This window comes from Erpetoichthys calabaricus, chromosome 1 (genome assembly GCF_900747795.2).
Source record: "Erpetoichthys calabaricus chromosome 1, fErpCal1.3, whole genome shotgun sequence".
Taxonomy (NCBI): Eukaryota; Metazoa; Chordata; class Cladistia; order Polypteriformes; family Polypteridae; genus Erpetoichthys; species Erpetoichthys calabaricus.
In genome coordinates, this window is record NC_041394.2 from 100,167,523 (window position 1) to 100,180,430 (window position 12,908).

Sequence of the window (12,908 nt, forward strand, 5' to 3'; positions counted from 1 at the left end):
ATTTTTAATGTTTTAAAAAACAGATATTTAAAAACGAATGATTAAATTTCAGGTGTTACCAAAACTATATTTTCCACAGCTCTCCTCTTAAGCATTTCCCAGTTGGGCTATTCCGCTGTTTTTTTTTTGTTTTTTTGCACTGAGTCACGACGAAGACGACCGACTAATCAAAGCCCAGATACGTATGCTTGACACGGGGTTCCCCCTAGCGACCGCCCTTTTCATTGCAGCGCTTTCTACTCCCTGTTTCAGCCTAATCGTGTCGCTGCTTCCCGGTGTGCGTAGCTTTCCATGTCGGCTGCCTGGGAGGCAGAATGTGGTCCTTCTTCGCACGGGATCCTGTTAAAGATTTCCAATATGAAGTCTTACCGGATTGCCAGGAGACGGCTGGAATATGGAAACTTCATCGTGGGAAGCGGAAGGTAGGACGAAGATGAGGCGTTAAGGCCTTGCGTAAAGGCGATGCTCACAGCCACGGGGCTCGAGTAGAAAAACAGCCGGGCCGTGACTGACGTGGCTACCAGAGAACAACAAGTCCGTAAGGTGCGAGAATTTACAGAGCACCGACCCTTTGATTCGTCTCGGCTCGGCTCACAGGCAGTGCACTGGACACAAAGTGCCACGTCGCCTGATAACCCCTAGTGAAGCGCTAGCCCTTAAGGTGCGCGTAGGAACTGCACAGACCGGACCTGCCGGCGCCACAAGAGGAGGATCAGTGTCTACGGCGTGTGCAGTGGACGCATAGGGGGACGGCATTGTACGCGGGGGTCTTTAGTAGGCCGAATGTGGCCCCAGTTAGTGCTCGTTATCTAGGAGACACCGCACATCAACAGACTTGTGTAGACCTACTGCTGTTAGTCCGTCTCGGTTTTCATGATCAAAGGGGCAAAGTTTTTCTGATTATGGATAGAGGTGAAAATATTTTTATTTTAACCATTCATAAGAAAAACTAATGGTGGCACAGTCCAATGGTATTAAATTAAGACTATATATTAGAAAAATAAACTATTATATATCACATTTCTGTTCTAAAGCACTTTACAAGTGTACAACTAAAGTTCACTTATCCACCTATCTGTTTTAAAGCCCACTTAATCCATTTCTGGGCCTGGGATTTATTCTAATAGCATCAGGTGTAAGGTGGCAACCAACCTTGGACATGATGCCATCACAGAGCACAATCATCGCACCCTCTTTTTACTCATACCAGGCAACGCTGTAACAGTAGGAACCCAGGACTCTGGAATTGTGGGATAGTGGCACAAATCACCATGCTTAGCTTGAGCAAGCATGGACTGGTGCCCCTTTCAGTGTTTATTCCTGCCTTTACCCAATACAGTTGACATTGGCATCAGATAACCGTAATTCAAAACTTGGTGGCAAAATGCATGTGTGGATAGTTGTATATTTTTTATGGGAGGGGCATGGACAGAGTGAGTGACATGGTTGAGTTCACATAAATAGGTAGGGTGGCATATTTTGGCAGATCACCTGTAAGATACTATGAGCAAAATGTTGATTTTAATACAACAGTTTTCATACTCCTCTGTTTTTTTCCCAATGCGTGTTTGTTGTCTGAGTGGAGTTTGCAAATTCTCCTCATGTCTGTATTAGCTTTATTTCAACACCCCGAAAGAAGTGCCAGTTAGATTAGTGTATTTGAAGATTCTAAACTGGCCCTATTTGAGTGTGAGTGGAACATTTGAAGGAATGTCAACTAGTCTAGTCCTGTTTTATGTCTTGCTAGCCGTTGCTCCCTGTAAACCTGAAAGTGGACTAAGTGGTTTTGAAAATGACTATCTTTTCTTAATATGCAGTTTTAGAAGGTAGTTCAAGATGAAGTAAATGAAGCACTTAAATATTTACCACGGTGGTTTACCAGATTTTTCCAAAATAAATAAATAAGTAAAATGATGGTGGGGGTTGGCTATTGACATGGATTACATGTGATTGTATTTAAGAGTGTCATTTTTAGACTGTATTTGCTTTCTACAGGCCTTCGTATTTTTCTCGCAGACTTCAAAGATGAGCATGTTAGGATGACTATTTACTCTAAATTGGCCCAGTTTGGTTTTGTGTGTTGATATAACCTGAATTTTCCAGGCAAACTATCCCAGGTCTGTTCCTACTTTGTGTCTGATGCTGCCTACTTATTGTCCTGAATTGAATTAAATGAGTTTCGAAATGGATAGATGAAGGAAGTGAATGTTAGGAAATGTATGTTGATGTCATGGTGTAGAAATCAATGGTGTCACAAACCTAGTTGTCTGCAATAGGTTGGGCAGCAAGCCTCTGGCACAGTAGTGCAACTTGTATCAGTTGTCACTGGTGTTTTTCCGAGGGAATAGTTGAATGTTCAGAAACGGCTCTAGTAGTGTTACCGGTCAGTTCGGTCTCCACCACCAATGCGTGACCATGTTTTTATCCTGGCAAAGTGTCTGTGCTTTATTTGTCAAAATATAAATACAGCTGTAAAATGATTGCATGACAAAAAAGGATGCTTGGTATGCCAACAGGGTAACAAGACCCCTTTTAATTCAGTCAAAACAGAAAATAACAGAAAGTTAAGCATTTTTTTTAACAAGCTAATGAACATCTTGTTCAGACGATCAGGGAAGAAAAAACATTCTTCATTAAAGCAAGCCAGGTCCACATCAAATGCGATGCCATCCTCTGTGGCTGCTCTGCTTTTATATGCTGTCGACCGGAAGGGGCAGACCCTCTTTTGATTCAGTGCTTTTAATGGGCAGTTTCTCCAGGCTGTGAGGGAAGAAGGAGACAAGTGTGTCTGGCATGGCCAGAAAAAGAAATTCCAGGCTGTTAACATTTTGATCGTGTGAAGAGTGTACTGAAAATAGTTTTTCAGAATTGACCTATTCAGTAATTGGAATATTAAGTATTAGGAATATTCAGTGGATTCTAATTAGAAGATACATGAAAAAGAAAATTTCAAGGTATTTGCTTGTAATTTTATGGATCCACATACTTCTCTAAACACATTATTTTCTCCTCACTTGTTTGGGCTTTCAGGATTAGTTTTTGGTTGTTTCGTAATTCACTTAATGATGTCTTTTAAAAGGCTCATTAGATGAGTGCCTCCCAGCCAGTAAGGTAAAAGTAGTGGGATTCCTGTCAAACTGCCACGCTTTTGACATGTCCACGTGGATTTCCTGCAATGACTTCTGTGGTTTAATGTGATAGAAACAAGTTGTTATTAATGCAGTTAGACAGTTGGACTGACGTAATCTTAACAGTGCACACTGAGTTTACTACTGGAGAAACTGCTCTAGCCTTACTTAAAAATATACTCTTGGAAGCATGTTCTGACAGTTGTCCATTCATGCTTATAAGAAAAAGTCAAATGTATGCACAAATTGTGTTTAGGTGTGATTAAAATCAGAAAGTAAATATAGACGGCAGCATTTATGCCATTTGTTTCTTCCACACGCAAAAATCTTGCATTGCTTCCGTATCTTTAAATTTCATAACTTAAAAGAACATAACATCCATGAAGTCCACATAATCTCAATCAAAGTTGTTATGGAGCTAAAGGCTATCATGGAATTATGGGAGAAAATATTAGAACCAGTCCTATACAGGGCAAAACTTACAGGGCTCATTTTTGATTGACAGTTAACATGTCATGCATGTGTTTGAGATTATTTGTGGAAAACCAGAGTAACCAGAGGAAAACCCACATAGACAATAAAGGGACATGAGCCTTAAACCTGAGATACTGCAGATGTAACTGAGATGAGGGAGCAGCATTACCCACTGTAATACTATCATTATTAATATACAGATCATTTTTAAGTACAGGCCACTAATGTGAAACAGCAAGTAGAATTCATATTACATGTCTCAGACCTCAGAGGTTCGGTATCCACTTGTATTCATATCTAAGTGAAGTTTGTATATTCTCCCATTATGTGAGTAGGCTTCCTAGCTCATAGTTCAATATGGCTCCATTAAGTGTGTATTTTCTGCAATGGTATTTATCGGGTGGTAGGTTTTTCCTCCATGTGATGCAATGCTGGAAAAGATGGCTTTAGAAAATTGAAGAATGTGTGTCTATAGCAGGCACTTTTTTGTTTCAAGCAAAAATGTTATTTCTGTATTATAATGCTGTTGAGTGTGAAGACGGATTCATTAGATAATTGTAAAATTTCAATTTTTTCAAAATATCATTAAATGTTAATAACCATATGACTGTTTATGGGCGAGCTAAATGTTGCCACATTAACAAAATTATGTTTTCATTAATATTTGATCTACAAACTACTCCACCACCTGAAACAAGTCTGAAGACGTAACAGCATGCATTTCTTATACATTTTGTTGGTAGTAGAATTTGCATACAAGTGAGTTTGCCTTGCATTACACTGACATGCCATCCATGGTTGGTTCCTTCCTTTCGAAGCAGGACTCTTTACTCTAGTGACCCTGAACTGGATTAAGTGTGTTTGAAAATGGATGGATAGCTACCAGACACCTAGTGGCCCGCCAAATAGATTTACACGCATCTGTGTGCCTGTTTCATAATGCTTTACAGTGGTATCGCATTACAGAACATAAAAGGTACCAACTAACCTCGTGGGTTCTTTTCTCAGTAGGGGATAGGAAGATATATCAAATCCATATATGTTCCTGCTACTTGTAACTTTTTACCTGAGTAATTGTCCATATTGTACCACATGTATTTAACTCTAGGGACCTTTATAAGCAGGCTACTTCTCTGACTGAGCCCTACTTTCACTCCTTTACATAAACCCAGTTTATCACCAAAAGAGGGCTTCACAAGAGTGACCTCTTGTACCTTTAAGGGGCTGCAGCTAGACTAGGAATGAGAATGTAAACCTCTCGGCAACCTAGTAACAGTCAGACAGGGTCAAAGTTTTTAAGCTTTTACTTAAACATTTAATTTATTTGCATCGAAATCTTTAACAGAAAATACTTAATACAGAGATGCAAAGAATCATAAATACTGCATTAAGTCTTCATTCAGTCCAAATAACAGTACCAAGATGCTGACCACCACTCCTTTCCCAAGCATCTTTTCTTTAGTTGGAGATTGTGTTCTCGAGGAAAACAAGTGTCAGTTTTTAAAAGCAACAGAGAGGAGGAAGGGAGCTTGTTTGAAAAGTGTTACAAAAAAAAAAAAAAAACGTGAAACGTGAGCAAACACACAGAACACCTAGAGTACTGGTATCTAACTGGGGTAACACAGCATGGTGACAGTTTTTTTTGCTGCTTCTTATGGAAAATGCTAGAGGCATCATTATCTCTTAAGCTCAAAGCTAGTTCTCTGGGATTCAATGCTTTTCAAACAAAAAGGTATAAAAAAAACTAGTTTTCTGCTTTGTGTTCTAACTTCCCAAGTATGCACTACACTCCTGTTCAGCTTGACAAGATGAGAAGCAAAAGGCTGTTATCTGAACAGATTAAAGTTATCTCCTGTACAAATCTGATGTCTTAAATGTGTTTTAATATTCTAGATACCGTATGTGTTATCAGAACTCAATAATAGAAATACTGATTTGCTGAAAAACTGAATCTGAATTGTTCTGCAGCATGGGTTGTAAAATGTTTTTTGGGGGTATTATTAAATGCTGGTAAAGTTAAATCTGCATATGAAAGTAGCAACAATATTCATTTTTATTGGCACATTATGTCTAAAATAGTTATAGCAACTGATTATTATCTAAATATGGAAATGATGAAAACTCAACAGTGCTTTTATTAGTCGAGCTAGAAAAATGATTAATTAACAGAATCAAAACAAATGAATACAATAGCTTGTAAAAACTGCTTCAGTGGTAGCCTTAACCCCATAATTTCTTTCCACCATTTTCTGCCTTTAATTAACATGTAAAGGGAGAAACTCGGACATCCTACCATGATTATTTTCAGAATTTCCTCTTGGTCTCATCTTCTTCACCTCCATCACAGTGTCATTCTCTATCAAACACAGAGCATATTGACCTGTATGTGTTGTTTGCATTGAAGAGTTCTTTTTTTGGCAGGTTCTTTTCCTGAAACCAGTCTCCTTTACTTATCAGTTTCAGTTTACTCTTAAACCCTGTAAAAGTCCAAGGGTGTGTCATCATTTGGCAGGTTATTCTGACCTAAATACAGTGTAAATATAGCCAGCACTAACCTGCCAGTTTCCTTGATTTATGTCACCATCACCTTATTCAGAGTTAGTTAAGCATGACAGGTCTATGCATAAAAATAATTCATCATTATTATCAGAATATAAAAGTTTCACATTTTGTTTTAGTAGAATACCATTATTTTAAGAAACACTGATGGGAATATAATTAGGCAATGCATTTGTGTTATGCAGTGTTCATTTAGGAGGTGCCTTCTTGTATATTAGATTTTAATTATGTGTTCTCAAAGGAATAAAGTAAATTGTGTGTAAGTAATCTGAAATTGTTGTAAACATAATCCGCTTAGGATGCAAACAGTCATTCACTCGGATGAAGCAGAGATATTGATTGAATTATAACTCAAATAAAACATTTTTAATTTGTCCATTTTTTACATTATCTGTCTTTCAACAGTACATTTTTAAAACCATGAAAGTTCAAAAATAAGGAACATGTTTCCTGAGGCTGAGTCTTTTTTTTATGCATCTGGTATTTTCGTCATAATTTTCTTCATCAAGTTGACTCTTTTGCTTGTATTTAGACTACAGGTGATCCTGTTTCTGTGTTTGTATACGACGTGAAGCCAGGATCAGATGAACACACTCAGTTAGCCAAAGCAGCTTTCAAGAGGTTAAAAACACTTCGTCACCCTAACATCTTGTCCTATGTTGATGGGCTGGAGGTAAGCTGCCAAACCTTCATTTGTATATACAGGTACCGTACTGTTCAGTTAATAAACCCGGCTTTGCATGAAAAGAGCATGGATGTATTCCCATTAATGTGCGGATGATTTTAACAAAATGCATTGTTTGTGTAGTCCAGATGGTTTATATTCTCTGCACGTAGTTGTTTTTTGATGTAATTTAATGTATTGGTGTCTTTTTTCTTGGCAGACTGACAAGTGCCTGTACATAGTAACTGAGCCTGTAATACCTCTGAGTGCTCACTTAAAAGATAAGAAAGAATCGGGAGGATTGAGTGAATTGGAGATCTCCTGGGGATTCCACCAGATTGTAGTAAGTAGAGCAAACAGGAAGAGGAGCACATCAGAATGCTTCCTGCAGGAGCATATAGCTCACAAAAGATGACAAGCTTCTCACTTCATTACTGCATTTGATGGGCTGTGGTCAATGCCAGTTGTGGCTGCAGTTAACTATATAAAACAAAATGTTGGGGCTGTTAGCACATGTGGAAAATCATAAACAGCACGTGTGTAAAATCTTTTTGAGCTTTATCTTAGAGGAATGTCAACAAGAATGGTGTTTTTATGTTAGCAGTGAATCATTATTTTAAATAGTTTGTAATCAGTAGTTGCCTTTTACCAAAAAAATTCATCACCTATCGTGGACTTGGGTTGAAGTATTATGAAAATTTAGCAAAATTAAGTATACATTGAAATGTCGTGGGCTAAGGTATAAAAATCTTTTTTTTTTCTCCTAATGAAGTATGTCAAGGGTGATTTAAAGTATGCCACAGAGTGTTAGCTTAGCATCCAGCATCATTATAACATAGTATTATCGTGGACTTGGGTTGAAGTATTATTAGCTTAGCATCCAGCATCATTATAACATAGTATTATCGTGGACTTGGGTTGAAGTATTATGAAAATTTAGCAGAATTAAGTATACATTGAAATGTCGAGGGCTAAGGTATAAAAATCTTTTTTTTTTTTTTCCTAATGAAGTATGTCAAGGGTGATTTAAAGTATGCCACAAAGTGTTAGCTTAGCATCCAGCATCATTATAACATAGTATATCGCATATACATATTTTGTATTTTAAAATTAACATACCAAATGGGCTATTGTTCATTAAGTATTTCAATTAGTAATATAGTCGTATAGTGGGACCTTGTATTAAGCTTTTGAGTAATTTTTTACAATGCCATGTGCAGCAAAATTATATCTCTCCCTTATGAATTCATGTGTGTTTTTAAGTGAATTTTTTGAAAGCTGTTTAATTTAGGGTGTGCATAGTTAAGGCACCAAATTTTTGCATACAAGGTTTCTTTGCATCCATAATATAAGAGCAGAACATGTCACAATATACATATTGTTTCTTTTGCTGAGCTAAAATACCATGTTTGTAATTTTTCTTTAATTCTGCAGTTTATAATGTGAGCTGTTGTCTAAAGTTGTATGACCTTGTTTAATGTTTCTAGTAACGTATTAGCTTTGACTTATAGTATTCAAGTACTTCTTGATTTGTTTCTTTTCCACTTTTTCAGAAAGCATTAAGTTTTCTGGTGAATGACTGTCATCTGATTCATAACAATGTGGGTATTTGGGCTATATTTGTGGATCGAGCTGGAGAATGGAAGTTGGGTGGACTTGACTACATGTTTTCTGCACAAGGCGAGTCTGCACCTCCCATACGTTTTGGTGGCTCAGAAATGGAAAAGTATGACCCCCCAGAGAAGTCTGAAAGCAACAGGAACTCGGGAGAAAAATGGTATTTTTTTATTAATTAAAAATCATGTTGTTATCTTAACATAGCAGCCGATTTGTGTAGACATTCTAGTTTATATATCTGATAATTTTTTATTTAAATTCACCTGCTTTGCATGAGACTATGAAACACCATTTGTACCAAACTAAATAAAGAAAAAAGGCAATTTTAAAGAACCATATCAAAGGTGCAGCAATATGTATAAAGGGTTCAATAAATTGTGAAAAAACTCATTATTAACATATTAAGTAAAATAATTCATATTTAATATAATTTCATCATTTTATTTAGTTTTAGTAATGCATTTATTACATTTAATAATTTCAGGTTTTGTTTAAAAATTACCTTATTTTTAAATAATGTTTTTATTTAACAGTGTGAATTTTTTTAATTGCTCTTTTAATGCCACCACTATTTACCTGAGAATGTTTATTTTCATTATGTTTTTTTTTTTTATTAACATCTTAATCAAGACCAACATACTGAACCGATTTCTGTCATTTGCTGTTACTTTTGCCCGAGTCTAGGTAGCAGGCTACCAAATCTTTAATGAACTTTTTTTGCATTTAAACTGGCAAAAGCATGGAGGCAGAATAAATTGCAAATAGTTAATTTTCAGGCAGTGACACAAATCCTTTAACACATGTTGTTACTTTGAGACAAACTGACGATATTTTGGAAAAACTTGGGTCAATACCGTAAGTGGCTTTCAGAATGTTTTCATTAATGAAGAAGTCTTCATTAGTTCAAGACTGATTGAGCAACATGTTTGCCCAGAAGGGGCCCGTAAAGAAATCACACGTTAGTGCTAAAATAGCCACGGCTAGCAATTCCAGTTGTTGCTTGAGTCTGAATATATGATCATCTAATGGTCTTGATAGAAAGGTGATGAAACAGTCATGAAGAGAGTCATTCTTAAATAAATTAAACAAGACCTTTAGAAATGTGATATACGGAAATTCCCATGCTAAATATAAGCACTCTTCAAACGTGATAATGAAATCATCCATCCATCCATCTATCGTCCAACCCGCTGAATCCGAACACAGGGTCACAAGGGTCTGCTGGAGCCAATCCCAGCCAACATAGGGCACAAGGCAGGAACCAATCCCAGGCAGGGTGCCAACCCACTGCAGGACACACATATATTACCACTGAGATAATAAAATACATTGTTTTTGGTTTATTAATAAGCAGTAATGTCTGTAATCTGAAAAATGATAAACTTGTAAGGCTGAATTTGGGGGGGGGTGGGGTATTCAGTCCTGATGGTCCTTTCACATCATGTACATTAATATTTTTTACTTTCAACCATAAAAGTCATAAATACCTTAAGACATTATCCTTATATGCCACCACTCCAAACAAGGAACTGTTTTAAAATGTACATATAAACAGAAGACAAACTGAGAAATATTTTACTGTAATAAACATTGTGTGAAGATTGTGCCTTCCCTCACACAGCTCAGGATTTCTGTGCAGTGCTGCTAAGGAATATACTACTACTGTATTTCATATTCCATACTTTTCATTATAAGTGGAGGCTTGGTCCTGGAAAAATTGTATTTGTAAAGTTTTTTTTTTTTTATCTTAACATGACATCCTAACCAGACAGTGCTTGCTGCATTTTACTGTAACTTATCTTTGTTCTCATTTTCTATTTTCAATCACTCTTATTGTAGACAACATGATCTGTGTTAAAGATTTGTTTCTGTAGTTGATAGTAACTTGCTTTCCTTTTTAAAGCACCTCTGCATCAACATCAATTTCTTACATAGCCCCAAATCACACAGGAAATACCTCAATGGGCTTTTACAAGTTGTTTTTTGACAGCCCTCCCCAAAACCAAACGAACAGCCCTTCTCCATCCACTCCAAAATCCATCCCCCACACACGAACCCCTGCCCACGTTAACTTCCTGAAAAGGCAAGAAAAACTCCCAAAAACGAAAAAAAAAAAATTGTTTGGGGGTGGAAGAAATCTTGCGGAGGGCAATTCAGAGAAAAACCCTCTTGCAGGTAGAATGGGTGTTACAAAATGGGGTAAATATAATACATAAAACAGAACACAAGTAATCCTGTTCACAGAGCTACTGTATATGGTTACTCTATTACTGCCACCTCAGAAATGCAATACAATAGTACTAGTATCTATCTATCTATCTATCTATCTATCTATTTTGTTCTTGCACAGCTGTCCTCACGAATTACAGGCGAAGTGTGCTACAATAAATCTCAAGGCAAAATGTAACAAATTATACCACTTACTAAATACATAACTATCAAATATAAGGATATAGATTTATTTAAATACATAAAATGCAGAAACTAATTAACATAAATCAAAACAACAATATCTGTCCTTCAGCTAATTGTAGAATCACAGCCAGATTGTAGAATAGGAGTCAGACAAGCCATAGTCAGACATAGTCATAGTCCTGGAGACCTCGACCAAAAAGCTGTCTCCCAGCTACTGGCCATTCTCCAGCTGAGTCAGCAATCTGATGAAAGGCCACTTCTACCCAATGACACCTATAAAAAAAGTTTCGACTCTGTAGAACTGACAAGTTTGTAGTCGGTTCTGCATATTCGTTGCTTTTTTCAGTATCTGGAAAAATATGTTGCTATTTAACAAACATGTAGAAGGAGGAATACAGTCTTGTGTGCTAAAACTAACCATTAATGCACATCCTAAAGTTCATAAGCAGGTTAATTCTAAATTCACAAACTATTGCAGGAACACTTAAAGAAGTAGGTTTGTTATGCGAGGTTATAGATTTAAAGCAAGGATTTTCCCTATGATTAGTTTAAATATTATAGTAAAAGCAAACTGTAGTGACTTAGTGTTGTTTTTAAACTCCATCTACAATATGTTAATATCTTGCAATATTAATGAACCTTCCTAGTTGCACATACTTTCAGTATATGTTTAGATAGGTGTTTGTAAAATAATTGACAGGCAAATGTAAGAATAATGGAAAATTTACATTGTTAAATGTCAAGGTGTGTACTTGTGATAAATGAGAGAATGACAATTGTGATTTTCCTCTTCTAGCATTTTAGCATTCTGGTAAAGCAAGTCATGATTCCTAAAATGGAAGACATTTTGGTTTGTTTGCACTATATTCTGCATTCCAAAAATATTAAGTCTTTTTGCCTGACATTCCCTATATATGTCACCTTCCTTCCAATTCAGATTAATTTGAAATGATACATTATCTCTTTAATGGCAGGTTATTGTGTTAAAGAACCATATTAATAATTTAAAGTATAATTACCCAGAGACTGGAAATATTTCCTACAGCTTTTCAGCCAATTCTGTATAGTAATAAAAATGTTACAGTTCACAAAATCTATGCTGTTTGCAGGTCAGCTGATGTATGGCGCCTGGGATGTTTAATTTGGGAAGTGTTTAATGGACCCTTGCCTCGCTCGTCCTCTTTGAGAACACTTGGCAAGGTATGTTTGCTGTTTCAATTCAGCCAAAACAATATTATTAATTATAGCTATTTTGCCAAGTACAGACAATCCACTAAAGTTCTGTTAGAATAATAATCTTGATCAGATGTATTACTGTAAGGGACAAATAAAGCATAATCTATCTACACTATGCTTTTTTAATGCTTTTCTTATGTTATTAATATAATGCTAAAATAACACAAAGAATAATCCATTTATTGAATAATTTAGCTGTCTTTTTTTAACTTTTACGTCGGAGATAGCCTAGAGTTAATAATGTAGCAGTTTCATAATTATCACTAATTTACTTTAATTTCATAAATATAATCTTTATTCTTTGTACTTTTTTTTTTTTTTTGTTATTAAAAATAATGCTAGTTAATGGGTGTAGCTTATACTATATCTTTTTTTATTCTAATGAAACAGTTCTGCCTTCTGTCATGGCCTCTGTTCCCACAGGGAGAATTCAGTAGACATACCTAATATATCCTATGATCATTGAAACACAGGGAATATTTTGGGTGAAGGCTGGATATTAATGATTATTACTTGTTAGAACATATATAAACATGAACAGCTGTGAAAATTAATGCTGAAGAAAATAATAAAGTTTTTTTAGTTGTCAATAAATATACTGTACTTTATAATCCTGCATTTTAAATTTACACTTTAGAATTTTATATGTCGTTTCTATGAAGCTTAAACATTTCCAGCAAAAACACCAGATTTCCAGGCTATGGCCAATGTACGGTATATTCATAAAATTATTCACTGGCTCTTAGCCCATTTTATTAAAGCAGCAATTACTATATAAAAATGCAATGAAGTGGGTTTTTGTTTTGGATACATTT

General features: G+C 36.0%; 1 protein-coding gene across 1 annotated transcript in view; it reads left to right on the forward strand.

Moving 5' to 3' along the window:
* The first annotated feature begins 229 nt into the window (after positions 1 to 229).
* Positions 230 to 12,908, forward strand: part of scyl1 (SCY1-like, kinase-like 1) — a 55,620-nt gene continuing 42,941 nt past the window's right edge. Inside the window, exons 1-5 of the mRNA XM_051932580.1 lie at positions 230 to 422; positions 6,694 to 6,834; positions 7,046 to 7,168; positions 8,379 to 8,602; positions 11,967 to 12,057. Of these exons, the coding sequence (XP_051788540.1) occupies positions 315 to 422; positions 6,694 to 6,834; positions 7,046 to 7,168; positions 8,379 to 8,602; positions 11,967 to 12,057 (687 nt within the window). The 5' untranslated portion in view covers positions 230 to 314. The remainder of the gene's footprint in view (positions 423 to 6,693; positions 6,835 to 7,045; positions 7,169 to 8,378; positions 8,603 to 11,966; positions 12,058 to 12,908) is intronic.